At 39.9% G+C, this 25,871-nt stretch overlaps 1 protein-coding gene across 1 annotated transcript in view; it reads right to left on the bottom strand.

Moving 5' to 3' along the window:
* Positions 1 to 2,335: 2,335 nt before the first annotated feature.
* The window catches only part of tmem123.L (transmembrane protein 123 L homeolog), a 34,541-nt gene continuing 11,005 nt past the window's right edge, over positions 2,336 to 25,871 (bottom strand). The window contains exons 2-5 of the mRNA XM_018247756.2: positions 18,096 to 18,251; positions 10,292 to 10,399; positions 5,928 to 6,078; positions 2,336 to 5,011 (exon numbers count right to left, since the gene is read on the bottom strand). Of these exons, the coding sequence (XP_018103245.1) occupies positions 4,987 to 5,011; positions 5,928 to 6,078; positions 10,292 to 10,399; positions 18,096 to 18,251 (440 nt within the window). The 3' untranslated portion in view covers positions 2,336 to 4,986. The remainder of the gene's footprint in view (positions 5,012 to 5,927; positions 6,079 to 10,291; positions 10,400 to 18,095; positions 18,252 to 25,871) is intronic.

Raw genomic sequence — 25,871 nt, forward strand, 5'->3', positions numbered from 1 at the left:
CTCTAAGTGCACATGCTCCTGCAGGGGATTGCGCGAGAATTTGTCGGGTGCTAGGACTCTGAGGCGGGTAGATGCTGGGCACTAGGACCCTGTGGCGCGAATCGGCCTCGGGGTGCGCAGATCTGCAATCCAGGTCTGACAGACACACAAACATGTGGCACAAATAAGCCAAGAGGGACCGTAAGAAGCACAGACAAATGAAAATGGAGGCTGTGTAGGTGTAAGAAGCGGTTTGTTTGAGCAGCCAGTATCAATACCAATATTGCTAATGAAACTAATAAATACAGTCGTTTACATTGATATGTTCATGTATGGCTTTGGATGCCTTTAGTGGCTGCAGGCTTTAGTTGTCCTTTAATATCCAGCCAAGACCCAACAAAACTAACGAAAAAAAAGTTTGAATCAACCCAGTTACAAATAGTGTATTTTGCATTGCATTAATTAGATGTTTGCTAAGGTCAAATATGCTCAACATACAATAACCTAAGTGAGGCGTTATAGGATTAGACCTCGTGCTTAGTAATGCCGAGTCCAACCGTAGCCACAACTAGAATGAGTCACACGACTAGTCACAGGAGAAGCAAAATAAATAATGGGGTTTGAATTACAGCAATTGGCAATGAGGTTCTTCACCATGATTCACTATGACTTAACTTGTCCTGCAGTATTCTGGGTAATAATGGGGAATTTATACTGGGGCAGCATTTATATACCCAGTGTGGGTGGCACAGTAGTGCTGAATTGCAGCACTGGGGTCCGGAGTTCGACTCTAAAGTTACATAGTAAGTTAGGTTGAAAAAACACACGTCCGCGAAGTTCAACCTTAAAGTGCATGTAAACAGTTGTGGTTCTGTTTGTCACATGCTGTTCGTCCACATGCCTTTTCTCTAGGACAAGAAGATATGGTTGGCCAGTGGGGTTCAAGCGATCAGATTGCACATTTAGGCAGGAAAAAAAAAACACGTTTAGCAAGTTTAACTTTTTTTCTGGAACCTGCTGGTTATTTCAGAAAATATTTGAAAAGCCTTAAAGGAATAAAGTTCCTTACTGAGTCTAAAAGGACAATTGTAGCAGTCCCTGCGTCAGCTTTGTGAGTGAACTTCAGTAACCCTGTATTCCCTCACTTGCTAAACACCATCCAACCCCTTCTCAAAGCTATCTAATGTATCAGCCTGTACCACTGATTCAGGGAGAGAATTCCACATCTTCACACCTCTCACTGTAACAAACCTTTTCTGAATATCAAGAATCTCCTTTTTTCTAAAAGGACCTACTGGTAAATAAAGGCCCGGGAAGGTTATTATATTAATTCTCTCATCATATCTGAACTGGGAGTCAAAGTAGGCCAGCCCTGGCCCGATTCAAATCACTTCATAACTCTGCCCCTCCCTACATCTCTGAACTCATCTCTATATACTCACCCAACCGCTTACTACGTTCCTCTACTGACCTGCTACTCAACTCTTCTCTCATTACCTCCTCACATGCTCACATTCAAGACTTTGCAAGGACTGATTTTACAGGGCTATGCAATATGTTGGGGCTCTAAAAATACTTGTTAATAATAATTATGTCATCCTATATTTACACACAATTATTATATCCCCCCTTAAGGCCTTCTTTGGCCTTTATTAAATACAATTATATTCCGTTTGAGCACTGGACACCAAAATGGCACAGCAAATTCTAAATGGGGCCTTACCAGTGCTTAGTTAAGAGGGAAAATGTCCCTTTCTTCCCCTTTAATAAAGATCAATACTTGGTTTGCCCTTCCTGCTGCTGACTGGCATGGCTTGCTACAGCCAAGTTAATTAGCCAACAAGGGTATAATTGGCTGCATACTTTTACATCCGAAGTAAATAACTTTATATTTATTTATTTGTTACTAAGCCACCCAGATTACTCGACTCCTCAATTAGATACAATAAAGAAAAATAAATTCAATAAAGAAAAGAATTGATTGTGCACACTCTGAACCTACAACTTTTTACTATTGGTATCAGTTAAAACATTTTTGAGATTAGTCTGTGCATGTAAAGCGATCAGTTCCTCAACAGTGACCAATCAGAGTGGAGGTATGGCCGATTATGGCATTGCCAAAACGGGCCAAATCAGCAATACGGTTCTACTTGGCTCACAGTGGAGAGTCATAAATCTGCCCAATCAGATAGCAGTTGAAATCACTGTATAGGTTTGCTAAACTCTTGCTGTGATATAAAACTCTCTTGAGACTATTATATAGATCTCCTGTACCGTTCCAAATAGGGACCAGCGTGTACTTTATATATCCAAGTAAGAAAAAAATCGAATTCAAAACATGGACCCCAAGACAGACTAGTGCAAATTATCCTTTTTATTAAACCAAAACTCAGGATCATTATATTCACATATTCCTTAAAGCAAAAGTCACATATAAAATATAAACTGCTGAAAGCCATATATCTGAGCAGCTAATTGTTTCCCATTTCTTTGTCATGCAAATTAAATTCTTCCGGATATTGCACTGTACAATGGGAGGGGGAAAATTAAAAGCGTTTTACAAAATTACTTAAAAAATACAAACTATTTTCCACTCCCAAAACAATAGCTTTGTATAATAAATCTCCTCATAAAGAAAGTGAAAGTTTAGGGTTATACAAAATGTACAAACAGACACCAGTCCCCGACTTTCAGGAGAACGATTTGGTCGTAGCTTGGTAGAAATGACTTGACATGTCCCTAAAGGGCTGACAAAATCTATTTTGTCCCGAGTGAATATAAAATTTGTTTTAGGAACGTAACCGTTATGGAATGGTGAGTGCTTTAAGCCACTGACTAATGGCATCCACCTGTAACTGTGCAGATTTCAGCCCAGGGTACTTCATGATTGGTGGATAAGCTTGATGCCAATGGTATAAGGCACTTTTTTGGGGGGAGGGGGGGTTAATTTCAGAGCTATGTGAGCTTATTTTAAAACCTTGAATGAACTCACAACTCGAATAGTTTCTTATTTAAGAAAAAAACTTGAATCAGCAAGTTTGGGGGTTGACAACTAGAAAACTTGAATTGATCAAGTTTTTGGTGAAACCCACGAAACCTTGGTGTTTTTTTCGGATTCAAGCTATTTCCAGGTTGGGGGGTATAACCAATCTTGAAAAATTCTAGTTTAAAAAAAAAAAAATATGCTTGAAAAATTCAAGTTTCTTTTTTCTTTAAACGTGAAAATTCAAGGCTTTTTTTTAATAACCTTCAAAACTCAAATTTTTCATGGAAACTCGAACCTTAATAAATCTGCCCCTTGTTGTTGGCCACGTGCAACATTAACCTTAGAAAAGGTAATATATCCTACATAGTAGTGATGTGCGGATCGAGAATTTCTCAACCCGCTTCCGAACCCTAACCCGCCCCCTCCCAAAACTGCACCTGCCACCGCTGCTGCCCTATATTTATAGACCCACGCCCACCCGTCTATAAATTCCGACACCGGAAGCCGAAACTGCTAGGTCGTGGGCCAGGAGAGCAGGAGAAGAGGTCGACCTGGACCCGCCCGAACATTTTCTGCAGGAGTCGGCCCGAACCTGGCCATTCCACGGGTAAACTGCCTGTATAGGGCCAGGCCGCACATCACTAAAGTGCGGACACCTGCAGGTTAGGCAGATTCGAACCGACTTCCACAGACTATTGCAGGGTCGCAGGCTCTGGGTTGAGCTCTTCTTTCTGCTTTCTCCACCAGTAAATACACTGATGGCGCCAGCCTCTATTTGAAGCTAAGTGTCTGCCCTGACCCCTTTTTGTGACATCAGAGACGGCGGGTCAGATGAGCTGCCGCACCACAAGTAGGGTTCGGAGGGATCGAGTTAGGGTCCAATTTTTTTGTGATCCGCACATCACTACTACATAAGCTCATTCTAACTGGATTTTCCACCTATTATTATTATTAAGTGATGGATTTTGGGACGTGAAGTCCCTTTGTTTATGCATGCTGGTAGAATCATTGGTAAAAAAAAAAAAAAAAGCTTACGGTGACACCTTTTGGAAGCAGTAGAGAATTACAAGCTACAAATTTATCCAACATATTTGCAGGTCAGTTGCAGGCACCAATGAAGCCAAAATCATCAGAAACATAATCCTCAAAGCATGAAGCCTTTGCTTGCACATAATATTCAATATTTGGGGAGCACAACGGCACAATCCAGTCACAATAATGCCAACAGCGACCCCTATAGGAAGCAGTGAAGAATTCCAAACTATAAGAACTGCAGTTCAGTTGCGGATATGTTACATCAAAAAGGAACACGATCTTTACCCAAATAAAAGAAACATAAATCATGCAGAATTGCTTCCAAGAATATACGGTGTGATAATTAGGGAGCTTGTGTCAATAAACACAATAACCTGAAGTATATTTTATATTTGATGCAACTGTAAAGTTTGTAGGTGGGATTTTGGATCACCTCTCTGGAAGTATGGCTGGGGATGAAAATGCCATTCTACAGCAGCCTATGCCTAAACCTTGTTATGATTGGTGGGTTTGATAAACAATCGCAAGCCATATGGACGTCACCGACTGCAGGTCAAACACATCCAATGAGAGCACGGCACAGACAAATGCACTTTAGACAAATAAAAGCCATAAAGCAGCCTAGAAATAGATGCAAAGAGAAAAGCAAGTTTCATTTCCTTATCATGCGACAGGTAAAAGTGCAAGTATTGATTTGTCTCAGGTGAGGCAGCAGAAAAGCATTTGCCATATCATTATTCCCGTGTGACCGGCTATGAATACACAATCATTACACAGGGGGACACCAATGCCTAGTAACCTTCTGTGTAAGAACCTCAGTGGGACTTCCCGCTTCAGTACACAATATAAACAAACAAGGTTTCCAAGATATTCAGAATCAAATTCTACCCAGAAAACTGTCCGTGCGAAACTGGTGCAATTATACAGAATAAAGCTGACAGAGGAGAATCCTTTGGAGAATATCAATCCTTTTGGGGCCCTTCATATTAAATGATAGCCTCGTGTTCGTCTCTGCAAAGGTAAAAGAGAAAAAGAGATTAAGCTGCCAGAAAATGTATTTTTTTAGTTAAACTGTTTTATTCTATTTTCAGATGAAATAAAGTAACAGTAGTATAATAACATACACCGTGCATTGTGTTTGTTGCGACTTCATAGATACAATCATATAGTTAAGCTTACACTCCTTAAAGGGATACTATCATACTATTTTTTTTTTTTCAAACGTCATCAGTTAATAGCGCTACTCCAGCAGAATTCTGCACTGAAATCCATTTCTCAAAAGAGCAAAGATTTTTTTTATTTAATTTTGAAATCTGACATGGGGTTAGACATATTGTCAGTTTACCAGGTGCTCCCAGTCATGTGACTTGTGCTCTGATACATTTCAGTCACTCTTTACTGCTGTACTGCAATTTGGAGTGATATCACCCCCCCTCCCTTTTCCCCAGCAGCCAAACAAAAGAACAATGGGAAAGTAACCAGATAGCAGCTCCATAACACAAGATAACAGCTGCCTGGTAGATCTAAGAACAACACTCAATAAAATCCAGGTCCCACTGCGACACATGCAGTAGCATTGAGTAGGAGAAACAACAGCCTTCCAGAAAGCAGTTCCATCCTAAAGTGCTGGCTCTTTCTGAAAGCACATGACCAGGCAAAATGACCTGAGATGCACCTACACACCAATATAACAACTAAAAAATACACTTATTGGATTAGGAATGAAATTGTATAGAGTAGAGTGTAAACAGTGTCATTTAGAAATATAAAACATCATAAAAATCATGACAGAATCCCTTTAAGCCTCTTTGGGAAGTCTGATCCCAGCACAACCAGTTCAGTCACTTGAAAAAGAAAATCCTATTTCAGAATAAGAAAAAATAAAAAGAATTACAGTTTGTATATTTATTGTGATCAAACGACTTACATGGTCCTGTATCGAACGCCTCTCCTTGAGTTAAAGAACTTGCAGCCGAAGAAGAGGACAGCTATGATGCCCAGCGTTAGCACGATGCCACCGATGAAACTGCCCAGATCAAAACCAGAAATTTTCGGCAATACCTGAGAAGCAATGGAGCCTGTGTGGAAATAAAATCACCATTATTCTCTCACTGGTGAAAGGCAAGTGCACTGATAAAATTGTTCAACTTCAATATGCACAAGGAATGTAAAAAAAACAATGATATGCTAAAATGATGGTATGGAAACCAACTGAAAGAGTAAATGTGCCTCAGTGTAGTTACTAGTCATGTCCAGGTTGGGATTTTCCCCCCGACCCGCACCCGTCCGCACTTCCGGGTTGCTTTCATAGACCTGCGGCGCCCCACCGATGATGTCATAAAAGGGGTGGGGCGATAAAAGACGAACCCGGAAGTCGGAAGCAAGCATTTGATGGTGGCGGGCGGGTAGAGCAGGAGAAGAGCTCAACCCGCACTGCCCGCGAAGAAGTGTGCGAGGTCAGGCCGAAGCCGCCCAACCCGTGGGTCTCGCAGGTATCGGGCCGGCCCGCACATTGATAGCAATTACCCAGAGCAACCAATCAACCATTAGCTTCCATCACTCTATTCTAGCCAGTAGAATGATATAATGAATAAAGAACCCCCTATTGTAAAATATAAGGATATTATAAGTTACTGAGGAGTTCCATGCCCTGTATAAAACACTCAGCCTTTGACCTTATGTTTTTACATGGTCATGGAACTTCTCGGTAGGGATGCACTGAATCCAGGATTTGGTTAAGGATTCGCCCTTTTTCAGTAGGATTCAGATTCGGACGAATCCTTCTGGCCGACCGAACCGAATCCTAATTTGCATATACAAATGAGGGACGGGCGGGAAATTGCGTGACTTTTTGTCACACAACAAGGAAGTAAAAAATGTTTTCCCCTTCCCTCCCCTAATTAGCATATGCAAATTAGGATTCAGTCCAGTATTCGGCCAAATCTGTTGCGAAGGATTCGGGGGTTCGGCCGAATCCAAAATAATGCATCCCTACTCCTCAGTAACTTAGAATATCCTTATATTTTACAAGAGGGGGTACTTTATCCATTGTATATTGAATTTTAAAACCTGTGGCCCTTCTGGATAATTCACCTCAGTACCCAAATACTGCATTTAGCTGTAGGCCTGGCTGAGCTCCATATGTTGGACAGTTCTGCCTCATAAAAGGAATGGGGCGTCTTACAGATTATTTTCCCCCCAGGGGAATATTATGGGACATTAGTGCAGCTCAGTAAAGATCACATACATATGTGAAAAGTCTACAGAGACAGCACGTAGCTATGAAATTCCAAGAAACAATGGGGATGGACGGGGAAAACGAGGAGTTCTTTCACACTAGTCTGTCACAAAAACAACTGCTTTACCTTTGGCAAATCACGGAATCTTAAAAGGAGAATACATCCTAAGCATCAATGAAGTTTAACATATACTATTAAAGTGATATATGACCACCCCCCTGCACGGAACGAATTTGTTAAACCCGAACCTGCAACCTGCACTCAGACCCGCATTCTTGCCCGCTTGGACCCGCTACCCGACCTGCAAGTACCTTATCAGCAACCCAATTCGCTCAAGAATCAGGAAGTGCTGTCATTGTAAACCCGGAAGTGACATCATTAGAAGTAGATCGGCAGTAGGCGTGATCAGAAAAAAGGAGTAAAACTTGCTATTGAGAAAACCCGCGGCCCGACCTGCAAAACCGCCGACTAGCGTCTATACGCACACTGGAAACTTCTAGCCTCAACCAGCAGGTTACTCGCTTTTTTGCGGGTAACACGTGGGTACCAAACCCGCTGCAGGACTCTACCCCCCCCCACTACAAATTGTACAGAGCATCCTGTCTTTTGGGATTTATATTAAAAGGGGTTGTACACCTTCCAACACTTTTTCAGTTCAGTTGTTTCCAGAAATAAACAATTGCTTTCTACCTTCTTCTGTCTTTCTAAAGCAGCTCTGGGGAGGAAGAGGGGGGTCACCGACTCTGTAACTGTTCTAAATTGATATATTAGTTGAAAAATGTCTTATCTTTGTTCCTGCTGAACAGAATCCCTGAGTTTCATTAAAGGGATGGTTCACCGTTTAAGTTAACTTTTAGCATGTTATATAATGGCCAATTCTAAGCAACTTTTCAGTTGGTCTTCATTATATATATATTTTTTTACATATTTTTTTTTAATTATTTGCCTTCTTCTGACTCTTTCCAGTTTTCAAATGCTCTGTAAGTCTCCACATTTATTGTTACTTTCTATTACTCGACTTTCTATTCAGGCCTCTCCTATTTACATTCCAGTCTCTTATTCAAATCACTGCATGGTTGCTAGGGTACTTTGGATCCTAGCAACCAAATTACTGAAATTGCAAACTGGAGAGCTGCTGAATAAAAAGCTAGATAACTCAAAAACCACAAATAATAAGAAATGAAAACCAATTGCAAATTGTCTCAGTATTTCATGCTCTAAATCATACTAAAAAAAAGGGGAAGTAAACTAAAATAGAATAAGGCTAAAAATGCTGTATTTTGTATATTAAAAATAAACATGAACTTACTGCACCACAAGCCTAATCAAACAAATAATTTATGCTTTCAAAGTTGGCTACAGGGGGTCACCATCTTGTAACTTTGTTATACATCTTTGCAAGACAAGACTGTGCACATGCTCAGTGTGGTCTGGGCTGCTTAGGGATCGTCATAAATTATCAAAACAGCACAAGTCAAATAATATCTGCCAGAAGCCGATACAGCAAGACTGATTAATAATCAGAATATACAGGCTGCACTGGGTCCATGTAATCGAATGTGGATTTTATAGATGTTGTATTGTTTAATACAAACTTTCTCCAACTCTGCAGAACCAGTGGCTGCAGCAAAATAATCCTCCAAATAGAATCCCAGTTTATCTGTTTAAATCTGGCTCCATGATCTTTGTTCCTGCAGCTGGAGTTGGAAACAGTAAAAGGCATGTAAAGGCAAAAATAAAATCCAATACAAATCTCTACACAGTCGCCAACTGCTCTACAGGGAAACAAACAAAGCTGCTTGAGTTCTGCATGGCTGGGAAGTATGGTGGGGGCTCCCCCTGCTGTTCATAAGTATGAATGTTTCCCTGCAGAGCAGTTAGGGACCGACTGACAATTCCTATCCACAGCAGTAAATGAAGGGAGAATTTCACTGCATACAGTCAGGTTTCTTATAAAAACTGTACACATTTTTTAATTAAGGTATATTGGAGATAGGTTTCTTTTTTTATTAAAGAAAGTAAAAATGGGATTTTATTTTTTTTGCCTTTACATGCCCTTTAACTCAAAAGTGAACAACCCCTTTAAAGGCAGCTGTTACAATTGATACAATAGTTATTAATACTCCAGTGATGCTGCTGAGAAATGTATCAACTAATGGAGCAAATTTCAACAGTTCAGAATCTGGATCACTGAGCTGCCAGACTGAAACACCAGAGACATGAACATTCAACTTTAAACTTGAATTTTTAAAAAACAGTAAAAAAAATAAAATAAAACAGAAAGCAATTGAAAAAGGCTTTATTTGTGGTGAACAATCTGAAAAAAAAATTGTTGAGAAGAGGTACAAGGCATTTTAATAGAAAATGCCGGCTGCCCCTAATGTTCATAAAGTGACACAGCTGATGCTAATGCAGGTACTTGGAGTATGTTTCTCTTTATTCTGTCTTCATGCTGGAGTTGGGTGTCAGATATTTATTGACAGTTAGATCCGATATATCTTATAGGGGGGCTCCTTTTGCCTAGAAGATGTATTAGATCTCACTCTATTAAAATCACCAGACATCATGTCTCTCTACATGCAGGATTTGTGCAAAAGGCAGTTGTTTTGTTAGATTTTGTTTGTACTGGAATCACATATTTGAGTGAGCTCTAATCTGTTAGGAAAGAAGCCCCCACAAAAGATATATTGGATCTAACTGTCAATGATTATCTGACCCCCAACTGCTGCATGAAGACAGAATAAAGAGAAACAGATGCTGAGAGAGAAATAGTGAAGATAAACTTGATTATTTCAGAAATGATGCAGAATTTTTAATTGATTGTATTTAGCACGTTTCTTATTTCAGTATGATGAAGCTTATATTAAATTTAATTTTCGCATGTGGAGGTGCAGACGTGCAGGCTGCAGATACTCCTATAAAAGGGAGGTGTATCACGTGCTGTTTATGAGAAGATATAAACCCAAACAAGCTTATGCTATAACATTTCTGGTCAAATGCCAAAGCTTTCTTTTACATGCACTGAGGCCATTAACCCCCCTCCCACACATACTTGTCACGGCAGAAGTTGCAGCGGATGTTGAGGCCGAGGCTGTCGCTGAGGTTTTCGCCGGTACCTTGGTCGTTGCCTCTGAAGATGAAGTGCTAGCCACAGGTTTCACTACAATTACAAGAGACATTATTTAAAGTTCTTGTGCAAAATTAGAACCTTTGCATCAAGGCAACTATCATCCAAACACATAAGCCTGAAATGTATTTCCTTCTATACACTGAGCAAAACAAATAGAGCTCATGCTGGAAATACATAGTCTTTTAATACATGCATGGCAAATTGTTTTGCTTTCACACTTTAACTAGTACGTACTGTAAGTTTAACTAGGAATGATAATTTCTGCATAAACAACCCCATCCCTTCCCTGCAACTCTTTAGGCTTACATATGCAGAAGGTTTAGATCTGCACTGGTAATGTATTTAACTGCCTTGTTAACACGCTAAGACTCAGGCGATTTAGTTGCCCGGCAACAAATCGCCTCTTCTTCGGGCGAGTAATCTCCCCGAAAAGCCTTCCCAGAAGCTAGAATCGAAATAACCGGTGGGATGGCACTCGGAGAGCTTCTTTTTCCGAAATTGCCTCATGAGGAAACTTCGGACGACTTGGGAAAACAAAGCAATCTGAGTGCCATCCCTACGGCGATTTAGATTCTAGCTGAAAGGAAGGCTTTTCCGGGAGATTAGTTGCCCGAAGAAGAGGCGATTTGTTGCCGGGTGACAATCTCCCCAAATCTTTGCGTGTGTCTCTGCCCTAAGGCTTTTAGAGAAAACATATCAGTTCTTTATGAGGTATATCTAGATTTTGTTTAGGCTGTTAGTTTGAGCGAGCAAAAACAGGATTCCGGACGTTGAACTTGACAGCAATCTTTTTATCTAACAATGTGGTTTTTACGTGGAAATACTGCACTGAAGGTGAATGTGTGTTTTGGCAGTCTAGGCTGCAGTCCCACGATCATCCCTGCAGTTTCTGCAGACTTCATGTTCCCTACAGGGGGGCCTGTATAAATCTTGGGATTAACAGCTACAATGCCCCCCAAAGAAAAAGATTCTTTGAACTAGTCAGCCTGTTGGACTACCAGCTCATGGGCTTCTCACAGGCAGGAGGCACGACAGCTGGAACACCATAGAACTGGCCTAGCATTTCCAAAAATGACAAGGGCTATGTGAAGTGGGCTAATATGAGCCAAAATCATTGCATACCAGTGTTCTTGTGCACTGAAACAAAATAACATTCTGAGTTTGGTTACAGAGGTGAGATTAGTGGAATAAACCAATCTTGCCCCAAAATATAATAATCCACTACTTACTTGCACTGTAAAGGGTTAAACAGGAGAAACCTCGTCCTGCAGTTCATCCGTTTGTAATTAAATATTAACCAAATCCCCAAGATGCAGTGGAGTGGGTTCAGAATCAAATGGTATGAACGTTCACACATGCTGTTGTTTTTTTCTTTTTTGGGGGGGGGGGGGGTCGTGCACATCTGAAGATTTTCTTTTCAAGGGAAAGGTTGTAACTGTACATAATGAGGAATTACTTCTGCTGCAAGCCAAATGGATGGACAGCAATTAAGGCGGACTTGCAGCATCAATCCAGCTGAACATCAACCCATATATATATTAACTAGGGATGCACCGAATCCAGGATTCGGCCTTTTTCAGCAGGATTCGGCCGAACCGAATCCTAATTTACATATGCAAATTAGGGGTGGGGAGGGAAGTCGCGAGACTTTATGACACAAAACAAGGAAGTAAAATATGTTTCTTCCCTTCCCACCCCTAATTTGCATATGCAAATTAGGATTCGGCCGTATCTTTCGCAAAGGATTCGGGGGTTCGGCCGAATCCAAAATAGTGGATTCGGTGCATCCCTAATATTAACGATACGTTATGCCGCCCAGTTAAACTTTATGAAAAGGAGATTTTTAGATAAAAATGGACACCAGAGGTCGGCAATAAATTGCATAAATCAATAAAACACATACGCCTTTATCTTTTTATTTATATAGCGCTGCTCTGTGTGCATGTATATCTGTATAAGTTAAAGGGATTTTAAAGCAACTTTAAGTTAACTTTTAACATGTTACAGAATGGCCAATTCTAAGCAACTTTTTAATTGGTCTTAAATGTTTTATTTTATATAGTTTTTGGGTTGCATGCCTTCTTCTTCTAACTCTTTCCAGCTATCACATGGAGGTCACTGACTGCATCTAAAAACAAATGCTCTGTAAAGCTACACACTTTTTATTACTGCTTTTTCTTACTTATTTATTATAAACTGGAGAGCTGCTGAATAAAAAGCTAAATAACTCAAAAACCACAAATAATAAAAAATGAAACCCAATTGCAAATTGTCTCAGAATATCACTCTCTACATCATACTGAAAGCTAATCTAAAGGTAAACAACCTGTTTAAGGTCAGAGGATCTGACAATCCTAATAGGATTAAACTCTACTGTACCCACACAGTGGCATACACAGCTCAACCCTGTATTGTATCGGACAGTTTCGCCTCTGGTTGACTGGAAAGAGACCATACGAAGGAGCATGACTACTATGGCTGCCTTTCTATTCTGTTTGTTTGGGCCAGAATGATCAGAAGAAGAATTGCGTTTCATCCCCTATCGATGCACCAGCCGACATTTCCAAACCAGCCTGATCAACGAACCAACCAATATCTATAGCACTTGGATTAGTGATGTGCAGGGCCAGAATTCTTTGGACCCGCAACCGACCCTAACCTGTCCTCACCCAGCTCCTCCATTTAAAGACCCACGCTTGCCCCGCAGTGAAATCACGAAAGGGGCACAAAGCTGTAAATGGAGGAGAGCTAGGTTAGAAATGTTGTACATTATGTTTTGGACTTATGTAAATGGAGGAGCTGGAAGCGTTAGGTCATGGTTAGGGAGAGTGGAAGGAACCACTCAACCCAAAACTACCCGCGATTTGATGTGAAAGCCAGCCCCGCCAGCGGGATTCGGGACAGGCCCGCACATCTCTAACGTGATATCTGTTGGTATGGGTGCAAAAAATACCCCTTTTTTCAAGACAATGAGAGATTTTATTTCCGGAGGGGTGTAAAGAGACCCTTCTGAGGTTCCCATTAAAGGAGAAGTAAAGCTTAACTAAAGAACTAGGCTAGAAATGTTGTACATTATGTTTTTGGGCTTCTGTAAATGGAGGAGATGGAAGCGTTAGGTCATGGGCAGGGAGAGTGGACAGAACCGCTCAACCCAAAACTGCCCACGACCCAAAGATTTGATGTGACAGCCGGCCCGAACCTGCCCAACCCGCGGGTTTCTGGACAGGAACACGCACATCACTAATGTGGATATCTGTTGGGATCCATGGGTTACGCATAGCAAAAATCATACGAACTAGTGCATATAGGGCTAGGCTTCTAGGCTGACCAGATCCTTCCTTTTACCAGGGATGTGTCTAAAAAACGTTTTATAAATTCCTCAATGAAATAAAAAAAAAACAAAAAACAAGTTGAGGCATGGTCTATAGAACTGCGATGTCAAATATCTCATGAAGGGGATGCGGAGGCCTTATACCTGGCAGCACACGTTCTTACCTTGCAGAGTGCACTGCGTCAGTGAGAGATCCTTTAGGAAGCATGTGTAAGAGAAGAATAACACTATTCTCAAACAGGGCTATTCCACAAGGCATACAAGTATCATCAGTTTACACCTTTAAGAGAGCTGCAATCAAACGAAGGCAACGTCACGAGTTTATGAGGAATGAGTTGAGTCGGGGGGGGGGGGAAGAGAAGTTTGCCCTTCCTATTACAGGTATGGGATCTGTTATCCAGAAAGCTCAGAATTAGAGAAAGGCCGTCTCCCATAGACTATAATTTTATCCAAATCTACATTTTTTAAAAATAATTTCTTTTTTTTCTCTGTAATAATAAAACAGTAGCTTGTACTTGATCCAAACTAAGATATAATTAATCTTTATTGGAAGCAATAAGGTATGAAGATCAAAATTATGGAAAGATCCGTAAAATGCCAGGTCCCGCGCTTTCTGGATAACAGGTCCCATACCTGTATAACTTTTTTCTACAGTTTCCATATGGGAGAGACAGGTATTGCAAGGGTTACCTAGAGACAGGGGGGGGGCTTCCTTTCCTAAATACCAGACTGAGTGTCCTTGTCTTCCCCAGTTGTTACTTAGTGCCAAGAAAAGACAAACCCAACACCTCCTTATCTTACTGAAGAACTAAATCAGGAAACCTAAATGATAGCGCACACAACTCCAAGACCACCCTAGTGGAACAGATGGGTGCCAAAAATACCCCTTTTGTCAAGACAATGAGAGATTTTATTTCTAGAGAGGTCCAAAGAGAGCCTTCTGATGTACCAAGGATTCCCATTAAAGGAGAACTAAAGCCTAAATAAAGAAGTAGCTAGAAATGTTGTACAGTATGTTTTGTGCTTCTGTACCAGCCCAAGGCAACCACAGCCCTTTAGCAGTAAAGATCTGTGTCTCCAAAGATGCCCCAGTAGCTCCCCATCTTCTTTTCTGCTGATTTACTGCACATGCTCTGTGCTGCTGTCACTTACTGAGCTTAGGGACCCACTCACAATATACAGTACACATAGAATAGAAATGTCACAATATAAGGCTGATTAGTAATTAATACAGATAATTACTACATGGCAGCACAGAAACCAGTGCAATTAGCATCAGAATTTAATAATCAGCCCTGTAGCATCAGCTTATATTACAGACCAACCTCATTTTCTGCTGGATAATTAGTGACGAGCCCTAAGCTTAGCTTCTCAACAGCTGCTCAGAGCCCACGGAGCATGTGAGTGTCACAGACACTTACCAAGATGGTGACCCCCTGTGACAAGTTTGAAGTCCTGGATCATTTGCTGCTATTTACAAGCTGAAACTTTAGGCTGAAGCAATAAGTTCAATATATAAAATTTGCCATTTTTAGCAATATTACATTTTTTTTTTTTGAAAGATTTTATTTTTCTCATATTATTAGAACATAGAATAACAACATATACATAAAAGATGAAGAAGAGTAGGTAAGATAGAGGAAGAGAGAGAAAAGAAGAGAGAGTCTGAAGCCATATTAATTTTTAGTTCTCCTTTAAGATCCCAAAGTGGAAAAGAATCCATGATGGGAGGCACAAGCAGGGTGTTGCGTGAGAGTATTCTTGCAAGTCGAAATGATAGTAGATATGAAAATTGGTTTTGATGTTACTTCTTCATTGCTTCCAAGATTTAGTCTACTCTTGGACGTCAAGGCAACAAATTCAGATCTGAGGTTCAATATGCAGATTCCGATTTAGGAACATAAGCAAGAGTTCCTATGATCTGCTTGCCATGGACACTTGGTCAGCTTGGACACCGACACTCAGTTTGAAGCTTTAGCACGGTGCCAAAAAATTAGGGATGCGCCGAATCCCCAAATCCTTTGTGAAAGATTCAGCTGATTACCGATCTGAATCCTAATTTGCATATGCAAATTAGGGGAGGGAAAGGAAAACCATTTTTACTTCCTGTATTGTGATGAAAGTTACGTGATATCCCTCCCCACCCCTAATTTACATATGCAAATTAGGATTTGGTTCAGCCAGGCACAAGACTTCGGCCGAATCAGAATCCTGCTGAAAAAGGCCTTATCCTGGCAGTATCCCGAACCGAATCCTGGATTTGGTGCATCCCTCCAAAAAATAAGAAAACAAAACCCCAAAACAATCTTTGTGTGACTGCTGGTGATGCTGACCTACTATATTTTGCACACAGAGCCTCATACGTCTTCATTTATTTTTTTTATAAATTTAATAGATTTTCCCATGAAGATAAAAGTAGCAGAACTATAAAAACACACTATTACTTGCCTACGGCTCAGAACTGGGGAATATTATCTTGGTCACAAGGCTTGAATCAACAAATATGATCAGATAATGTTCTGATAATCTACTCCCGGCAGCTAAGCAGAAGCATAATCAAAGTATAAATCTCTAGCAATGCACACAATATACTTATCAGTAACTGAAAAACATACATCAGTCATGCATCTGTAGGTCTGGATATGTTGGGGAGGGTCCTTTTTCACCCTTCAGGTGGCTGCCTGTTATTCTCTGAGGGAATATATAAACACCAGACTGCCTAAAGTGCCCCTTGGTAGTCCAGCTTTTATTTTTGGGCTGATGAATCTCTGAAAATAAGCTCTGTGAATATAAAATGCCACCACCAGGATATTGGGTTCTGGAGATGGCACTAGTGAAATAACGAAGCAGTGTCAGTATGCTTTGAAAGGACAAGCAAAGTTAAAAAGGTAAAAGGTAGAAATGTTGTACATTATGTTTTGTGCTTCTGTACCAGCCCAAGGCAACCACAGCCCTTTAGCAGTAAAGTTCTGTGTCTCCAAAAATGCCCCAGTAGCTCCCCAACTTCTTTTCTGCTGATTCACTGCACATGCTCTGTGCTGCGGTCACTTACTGAGCTTAGGGACACACTCACAATATACAGTACACATAGAATAGAAATGTCACAATATAAGGCTGATTAGTAATTAATACAGATAATTACTACATGGCAGCACAGAAACCAGTGCAATTAGCATCAGAATTTAATAATCAGCCCTGTAGCATCAGCTTATATTACAGACCAACCTCATTTTCTGCTGGATAATTAGTGACGAGCCCTAAGCTTAGCTTCTCAACAGCTGCTCAGAGCCCACTGAGCATGTGAGTGTCACAGACACTTTCCAAGATGGTGACCCCCTGTGACAAGTTTGAAGTCCTGGATCATTGCTGCTATTGAGATTCTGAAACTTTAGGCTGGTGCAGTAAGTTCAGTATATAAAACATGGCATTTTTAGCCCTATTCATTTTTAGGATTTAGTTCTCCTTTAACAAGCACAAAGGATCTTTCTTTCCCACGGAATTCCTGTACTAACAGGCAGCATGCGGGTAGCATCAGCCTCAACTTGTTCTTCTCTGGCACAAAACTAAGCCTGTCCTTCGGAGTTAATCAGTTGCTGCATAACTGTTATAGTCAGCGTATCATTAACCCAAGAGATAATAGATCATTTAGGTCACTGGTCCACAGCCCAACATGACCCTGTATCTGGTCTAGTTTGCTCCAGTGTGGGGCAAGTTACACTAACACAGAGCTCAATAGTGTTTGGCTAGCAGGAACACTAGACACATCATCCAATCAGCTGGGTTGGTTGGACAGGGAAGGACTGTTGCTGAAAGGACCTCTTATGTTATATTAATAATTAAAGGGGAACTCCAACCAAAACTTAACTTTAGCTTTTTGAAAAGTAAACCATTTCAAGCAACTTTGCAATATACATCAATTAAAAAAATATGCAGACTTGTCATGATTGTTAATGGTTTGGAACAGTTCCCTAAGCCTAGCCCCATGCTCTCCTGCTGATCTGTCTGACTACTTTGCTGAGCTGGCTGTACGGAACGCATTTTAGGACATCCTCCAGAAAATCCCTGTCCTCCATGCGATGTCCTACGGCTTAGGAACGCTGCATCGGGTGCTTTAACTGTCACTCATCCTCCAAATCTGCAGTCATACCTCCGTCCTCTGCCCTCCCTTCTCAGCCATCAGCCATACGAACTCTGCCTTCAGTCTTCCTGACTTGGGGCTAGAAATATTGTCAGTTTCCCAGATGCCCCCAGTCATGTGACTTGTACTCTGATAAACTTCAGTCACTCTTTACTGCTGTACTGCAAGTTGGAGTGATATCACCCCCCCCCCCCCCAGTGGCTATAGGCACTGCTCTAGACTCATCTATCTATGTAATAATAATTAAGTCAGATTACCTGTAGTGGCAGAAGTTGGTGGCGCCAATGTGGATTGATTGGTGCTACTCACAGCTGAAGTTGGAGCTGCGGGGCTGGTGGTGTTGGTAGCAGGTTCTGTTGTATTGCTGCCTGTGGTACTTTGGACGGGACCACTTGTTGGTGCTGATGTTTGTGCTGTAATCATAAATTAAAAGTCGATCAGAAGAGAGGCCATCATCTGAAATAACCAAGTTCAGCTACAAACAGGAATCTCATGACGTCATTAACAGTATAGCAAATATTGCCTTTCAGTTCCTCAACGACAGTACTTTATAAAGCTGAATTCCCTGTGCAGGAGGCACTGGAGACAAGATTTTTCCACCCATACCAAATACTGACACTAAGAACTGAACCAATATGTAGGAAGTTGTGTGCAGTCCAACTCTCACCTTGACTCTAATGGCCTATAACCGAAGACATTTTTTCTTAATAGAAGATTTGTCTGCAGCTCATTAAAGCTTAGAATGGGGCTTGGAGAGTTCAATGACGATACGGATTCTAATCTGGCCAATCATCATCATCATCATCATCTATTTATATAGCGCTGTCAAGATACGCAGTGCTTTACTGCAGTTATAGCAAACAGGGAATAAATGGTGGCTAACAGACAAGGATTACAGAGTACAATAGGGTTTACAAACTAAGAGGTTAGGGTACAATTGAGACAAAAGGATCATATAAACACTTTGTCATTTTTGATACAGCAATGATTAATTAAGGTACAACGAATAGGCCTCTTTAAACAGATGGGTCTTTAAGGAGCGCTTGAAAGTTTGGAAGGAAGGAGAAAGTCTGACAGCTTGTGGCAGAGAGTTCCAGAGAAAAGCAGAAGCCCGAGAGAAGTCTTGTAGACGAGAATGGGCAGAAGTGACCAGAGGAGAAGTGAGGCGAAGATCAGAAGCAGAGCGTAGGTTTCGTGAAGGAGTGTATTTGGAGATTAGAGATGAAATATAGGGAGGGGTTTCATTATTAAGGGCCTTGAATGTGAGTGTAAGTAATTTGAATTTGATTCTAGAAGAGATTGGGAGCCAGTGAAGGGACATACATATGGGAGCAGCTGATGTTGAGCGGCGAGCTAGATGAATGAGTCTAGCGTCCGCGTTTAGAACAGATTGGAGTTGTGAAAGGTGACTTGTTGGAATACCTGTGAGGAGTAAGTTGCAGTAATCAAGGCGGGAGATGATGAGAGACTGAATCAGTGTTTTAGTTGATTCTGAACTGAGATAGGGTCGTATTCGAGCAATGTTGCGCAGTTGAATACGGCAAGATTTTGCAAGTGTTTGAATGTGTGGTGAAAAAGACAGATGAGAGTCTAAGATAACTCCTAGGCAGCGTGCCTGTGTGGTGGAATGAAAGGTGGTGTTGTTTACGGTGAGTGATATCTGAGGGACAGGGGAAGATCTTGGAGGAAATATGATGAGTTCTGTTTTAGAAAGGTTCAGTTTCAGGTGGCGCTGTGACATCCAGGAGGAGACAGCAGAGAGACAGTCTGTGACTTGAGAAAGGACAGAATTAGAAAGATCAGGAGTAGACAAGTAGAGTTGGGTGTCATCAGCATAAAGGTGATACTGAAGTCCAAATGACTGAATGAGTTTTCCTAGTGAAGTTGTATAGAGCGAGAACAGCAGGGGGCCAAGAACAGAGCCTTGAGGAACTCCAACAGAGAGTGGGAAAGTAGTAGAAGTAGAGTTGGAGAAGGAAACTTTAAAGGAACGGTCAGACAGATAAGATGTAAACCATGAAAGAGCAGTGTCCCGAATGCCAGATGAGTGTAGAAAGTCAAGGAGGAGTGTGTGGTCAACTGTGTCAAAGGCTGCAGAGAGATCTAGTAGGATTAGAATGGAATAATGACCTTTAGACTTTGCCAATAGAAGATCATTGGTTACTTTGGTGAGGGCAGTTTCAGTCGAGTGTGATGGGCGGAAGCCAGATTGCAAGGGGTCGAGGAGGGAGTTGTGAGTGAGATGCTGGATCAGGCGTTTATAAACAAGCCTTTCTAGTAATTTGGAGGCGAATGGAAGAAGGGAGACCGGTCGATAGTTAGTGGGAGAGCTGGGATCAAGGGAAGGTTTTTTGAGGATAGGAGTGATTAGTGCTTGTTTGTATAATGATGGAAAGGTACCAGTAGAGAGCAATCATGTTGAAGGCCAATAATAAAGATTACTACACTGAAAAATTCTACTGGCCGAGGACAGCATTTGTTGAGGTCTGCTGCTGATCATATTTTGTTTTATTCCCCATGTATTTCAGTGCTAATCTCAGGGGTATGAACCTTAGATCAGTGCATTTCGGCTGACTCACGGGATGGGTGAATTGGGTAAAGATCTCTTGTTTGGCAACCGATACAATGACCAGAAAGGCTCTTGTATTAACAGTGGCCCTCGACTAACCACATTTCCAAGGGACCACCTTGTCACAGTGATAAAATAACAGATTCAGACTTTCGAATCTTCTGCTCTGGACCAAAGCAGAGAACTATATCCCACATGTATGGTACCCTTCACTGGCACTAAATCTAGGAGAGGAGATCTTTGTAGGAAGGTGCCCAGAATCACTCAGCTTCATTTTTCAATCACATGTAACTATGGGTGCCCCTGGGTGTCAGAGGATTGTTGATCGGAACGCTGACCACCAAGCTATTCATCACCCAACCGACAAAATTCCCCGGAATCTCTACGTGAGCCATTGCCCTAACTTGTATAGAAACGCTTCTCTCTGATCTCCAACTTTCAAAGGAGCAGAGCAGAAATTCAAGCAGCTGAAAAACCCCTACAAACAAGTTAGTGGCATACAAAAACAGCATTTCTAGGTAGATTTTCCCTTTAATCAAAGAAAGAAAAACAATGTTATTTTGCGGTAGTTTTAACATTCTTTTTGAGGTAAACTAATCGGCTTAAGGCAACACCAAGAGTAAACAAGTCTTACACAATGTTGATTTTATATCACAAATGCAGACAAGTGGGGCTTATCTTGCTGAATATCTTATCCTTTCATGGCTAATACTTCTTATTAACAGCGTACAGGGTCTAGAACCTGGTACTGGGTGTATTGGTTTAATCATCTAATTATCAACAATGGTGTTTGCAGTAATGTTTGGCGTGCTCTTGTTACATGCCACGTAATACAAGAGTGTGCAATTCCTCTGGGAGCTCCTGTTTGCTCTCACTGCCCAAAGACATACTATTAAATAAAATTCAACCCTAAAATGTGACTGATCAGGCAATTAAATTGCAATAAAGAAAAGCTGTAAAAAATCTAATTTTAATACACAAGAGCCATGAATATCCAGTAAATTATATCCTTATAAATGGTGCTTAGTGATGTCATTGGTTATAATCGGAGCTTAGTGATGTCATTTCTGTCACATGACTCACTGCGGTGTGTGTATTATAATAAATAACGTACCCCCTGTTGACAAACATGAGGATATAAGAAGTCACCTCGGAGTTCCATGACCTGTATAAACACACTCGTGCATTTATAATCTCATGGAACTCTTCGGCGACTTATAATATCCTTGTTACCAAAAATTTAGATTCCCAATAAATTTAAATACAAGCACTGAAAATAATCAATTTAGATTTAAGAGTGTCTATGAAGGAGGATATGGCAGAAGCAATGCTGTTTCTAAGAACAATACTTTAGTTAATTTGTGATTGTATTTAACAGCTACTCTACAGCTATATGCCAAGTTCAATTAATAGAAAAGTTGTTTTCCAATTGTTTTTGGTTTATGTAGTTTAACTTTTATTTTGTAAAATCAACAATCAACACTGAAAATACATACATTAGTATATTTAGGGCAGAGACACACGCTGTAATTTGGGGAGATTAGTCGCCCGGTGACAAATCTCCTCTTCTTCAGGGCAACTAATCTCCCTGAACTGTCTCCCCTGCCTAGGCACTCTGAGTGCTTTGTTTTCCGAAGTTTCATGAGGTGGTGGCACACGGGGAGATTTAGTCGCCCGCGATAACTCTTTGTTACTGCAGGCGACTAATCTTCCGGAAATGCCTTCCCACTAGCAACGATGTGAATCGCTGGTGGGATGGCATAAGCTTCATTTCAGTTTTCTGAAGTTGACTCACAAGGAAACTTGGGGCGACTTCAGAAAACGACGATTATGCCATCCAGCCGGCGGGAAGGCATTTCGGGGAGATTAGTCGCCCGCAGTAGCAAAGATTTATCTGAGGCGGCTAAATCACCCTGTCTGCCACCATCCTTAATTTACTAATGTATGTATTTTCCATGTTGATTTTCCAAAATCAAAGTTAAACTACATAAACCAAAAACAATTGGAAAACCTAAAACAACATATCTGTTAATTAGTCACCTGCAGTTGTGAAGATTTATCGTGGGCAACTAAATCTCCCCATGTGCCACCACCCTAAAGGAACAGTATCATCAAAGAGTTTTAAAGTAATTAACATATATATAGCATCAGGCCCGGACTGGCAATCTGTGGGTTCTGACAAATGCCAGAGGGGCTGCTGTAAATTGACATAGACATGGGGTCCCCAACCTTTTCTACCTGTGAGCCACATTTAAATGTAAAATAAGTTGGAGAGCAACACAATCAGTTGCTAGAGGGTGCGAAATATGGAATGTTATTGGCAATTGGTAGCCCCTATGTGGACTTGCAGCCTACAGGAGGCTCTGTTTGGCAGTACACATGATTTTTGTACAACTAAAACTTTTCTTCAAGCCAGAAATGGAAAAATAAGAACCCGTTTTGAAACCACTGGGAGCAACATCCAAGGGGTGGGAAAGCAACATGTTGCTCAGGAGCCACTGATTGGGGATCACTGACATAGACAGTCACTATTTATTGGGCTGGTGGGGGGCTGCTTGGGCCTCTGTGTACTCGGAATGCCAGGGAATATTGTGAATCCCAGTCTGGACCTGGTTAGCATGCACTGGTGTGTCAGCACAAATTACAGGCGGAGCATCAATGGGTCAGTATGCTTACTTTTTTAAAATTTTGTATTGAATAAATATTGATTTTTAATACTGAACGAAACATTTTTGGAGTATAATTTTTGTAACTAGCACAGATTACATAACAAATAAAACACCATTGTATTGGACAGGTCTTGTCTGTTATGAGCTGTGTATCCTGTGCCTTTTCTCCTTTTTTCCAGCTTGAATGGCTGCCCCCATGGCTACACAACAACTAATTGATATAAACTATACTAATCTTTCTGAAACCAATACACCAGTTTTACCAATGCAGAGCAACACTCCATTTTATTTTCATTACTTTCATACAATTTTACTTTTTGGTGTTACTGTTCTTTTAAAAACAGAGGAGTCGGAGATCCCATAAAATGAGGAGATTGAGTAGGCAGGATTTATGTACCGACTCCACAGCCCTGAATAGGGGTCACTTTATTTTATATATATATATATATATATATATATATATATATATATATATATATATATATATATATATATATATATATATATATATATATATATATATATATATATATATAGATATATATATATAATATATAGATATATATATAATATATAGATATATATATAATATATAGATATATATATAATATATAGATATATATATAATATATAGATATATATATATATATAGATATATATATATATATATAATATATAGATATATATAATATATAGATATATATATATAATATATAGATATATATAATATATAGATATATATAATATATAGATATATATATAATATATAGATATATATATAATATATAGATATATATATAATATATAGATATATAGATATATATATATAATATATGAAGACAAATGACCAGCAACACCGAGATATTTCGTGAATAGTTCAAGTGTATTCAAAAAAACATGCAAAGCCGACGTGACGTTTCGGTCCACTCAGGGACCTTTCTCAAGGCAACCATGTCAAACATCCAAATCAGTTTATATACCCACAATCCCATTAATATAATATATATATATATATATATATATATATATATATATAGATATATATATATATATATTTATTATATATATATATATATATATATATATATATATATATATATATATATATATATATATATATATATATATATATATATATAATATATCATATATATTATTTTGTGATTTACTAATGATCTCCTTGCAGAACTTTGCTGCCATTGAATAACATAGCCTCTTTGTTGTGGTTTTTATTACTGAGATACACTGCACCCTTTCAAACAATCGCTTGTGCACTGCATTACAAAAATCAACAATTACACTCGGCTCTTTGTTCTTGGCAGAGAGCTTGCGTATAGTCAGTTACTAACACCCCAACACATTGTGTAAAATCCATTCATTAGCTGCACATGCGTATTCATACATATGGACTGCCTCGTCATACAACAACAATGATAGCCCTAGTAATAATACAATAATATACAGATGCTGCTTTGGGTCAATCTTCAGACACTTCATTTATTTCTTTAATTGAAAAAAAAAAAAATGAAACCAAACATAAAAAAAAGAAAAAGAACTTATTAGACATGTCTTGTGGGTTTCACAAGATAACACAGAAATGTAATGAAGAACACCAATCAAGGTCAGAAACACACAGATATAGGTTTCTTTATTAGGAATAAGGCACATGGGGTGTATTTTAAAGAATAAGAGCAAACTTTGGTGTAAAATGAAAAAAGCACAACATTTAGTGTAGAATGAATAATCTATTTATAGGTATGGGAGCCATTCAATCGGAAACCAGTTATCCAGAATGCTCCGAATTACGGAAAGGCCGTCTCCCATAGATTCCATTTTATACAAATTCTTAAGAATCATTTCCTTTTTTCTCTGTAATAATAAAACAGTAGCTTGTACTTGATCTAAACGAAGATATAATTAATCCTTATTGGAAGCTAAACCAGCCTATTAGGTTTATTTAATATTTACATTATTTTTTAGTAGACTTAAGGTATCAATATTCAAATTACGGAAAGATCCATTCTCCGGAAAACTCCAGGTCCAATTTGGATTAATGTTGAGCTTTCCACTCAACATGTATCTGTTGGCATTAGCTCAAATAGATTATATTTTCTTGGGTGCACCATCCCGTTCTGGCACCCAGTTGCAATAATTTAAGGGAAACGTCACTGACTTCATAACTTTAAAGGTAGGGATGCACCAAATCCACTATTATTGATTCAGCCGAACCCCCGAATCCTTCGTGAAAGATTCAGCCGAATACCGAACAGAATCCTTTTTCAGCAGGATTCGGACTCAGCCGCATCCATCTGCCCAGCCGAACCGAATCCGCATATGCAAATTAGGGGTGGAAAGGGGAAAACATTTTTCACTTCCTTGTTTTGTGACACATAAGTCATGCAATTCCCTCTCTGCCCCTAATTTGCATATGCAAATTCAGATTCAGTTCAGCCAGGAAGAAGGATTCGGCTGAATCCAAATCCTGCTGAAAAAGGCCGAAACCTGGCCAAATCACGAACCGAATCCTGGATTCGGTGCATCAATACCTAAAGGTGACAAAATATAAAGGGTTTGGTTCAAAATTACGAATACCAAAAAAAACGCAATTTGTTAATACATTAGATTTTGAAAAAATAATTTTTGGTATTTCCCAAAGGGGAACTTAAGGGCTGTTCTTAGATAGAACTCATATAGGAAGGGCTTTGCCTTCCCCAGCAAGGACCTCTTGATGTCAAAACAAGACTGACTCATCTGTTGTTCCTGCCCCCCAGTTGACGGACATATCCTTCCATCCC

Source organism: Xenopus laevis, chromosome 2L, assembly GCF_017654675.1.
Source record: "Xenopus laevis strain J_2021 chromosome 2L, Xenopus_laevis_v10.1, whole genome shotgun sequence".
In the NCBI taxonomy this organism is placed as follows: Eukaryota; Metazoa; Chordata; class Amphibia; order Anura; family Pipidae; genus Xenopus; species Xenopus laevis.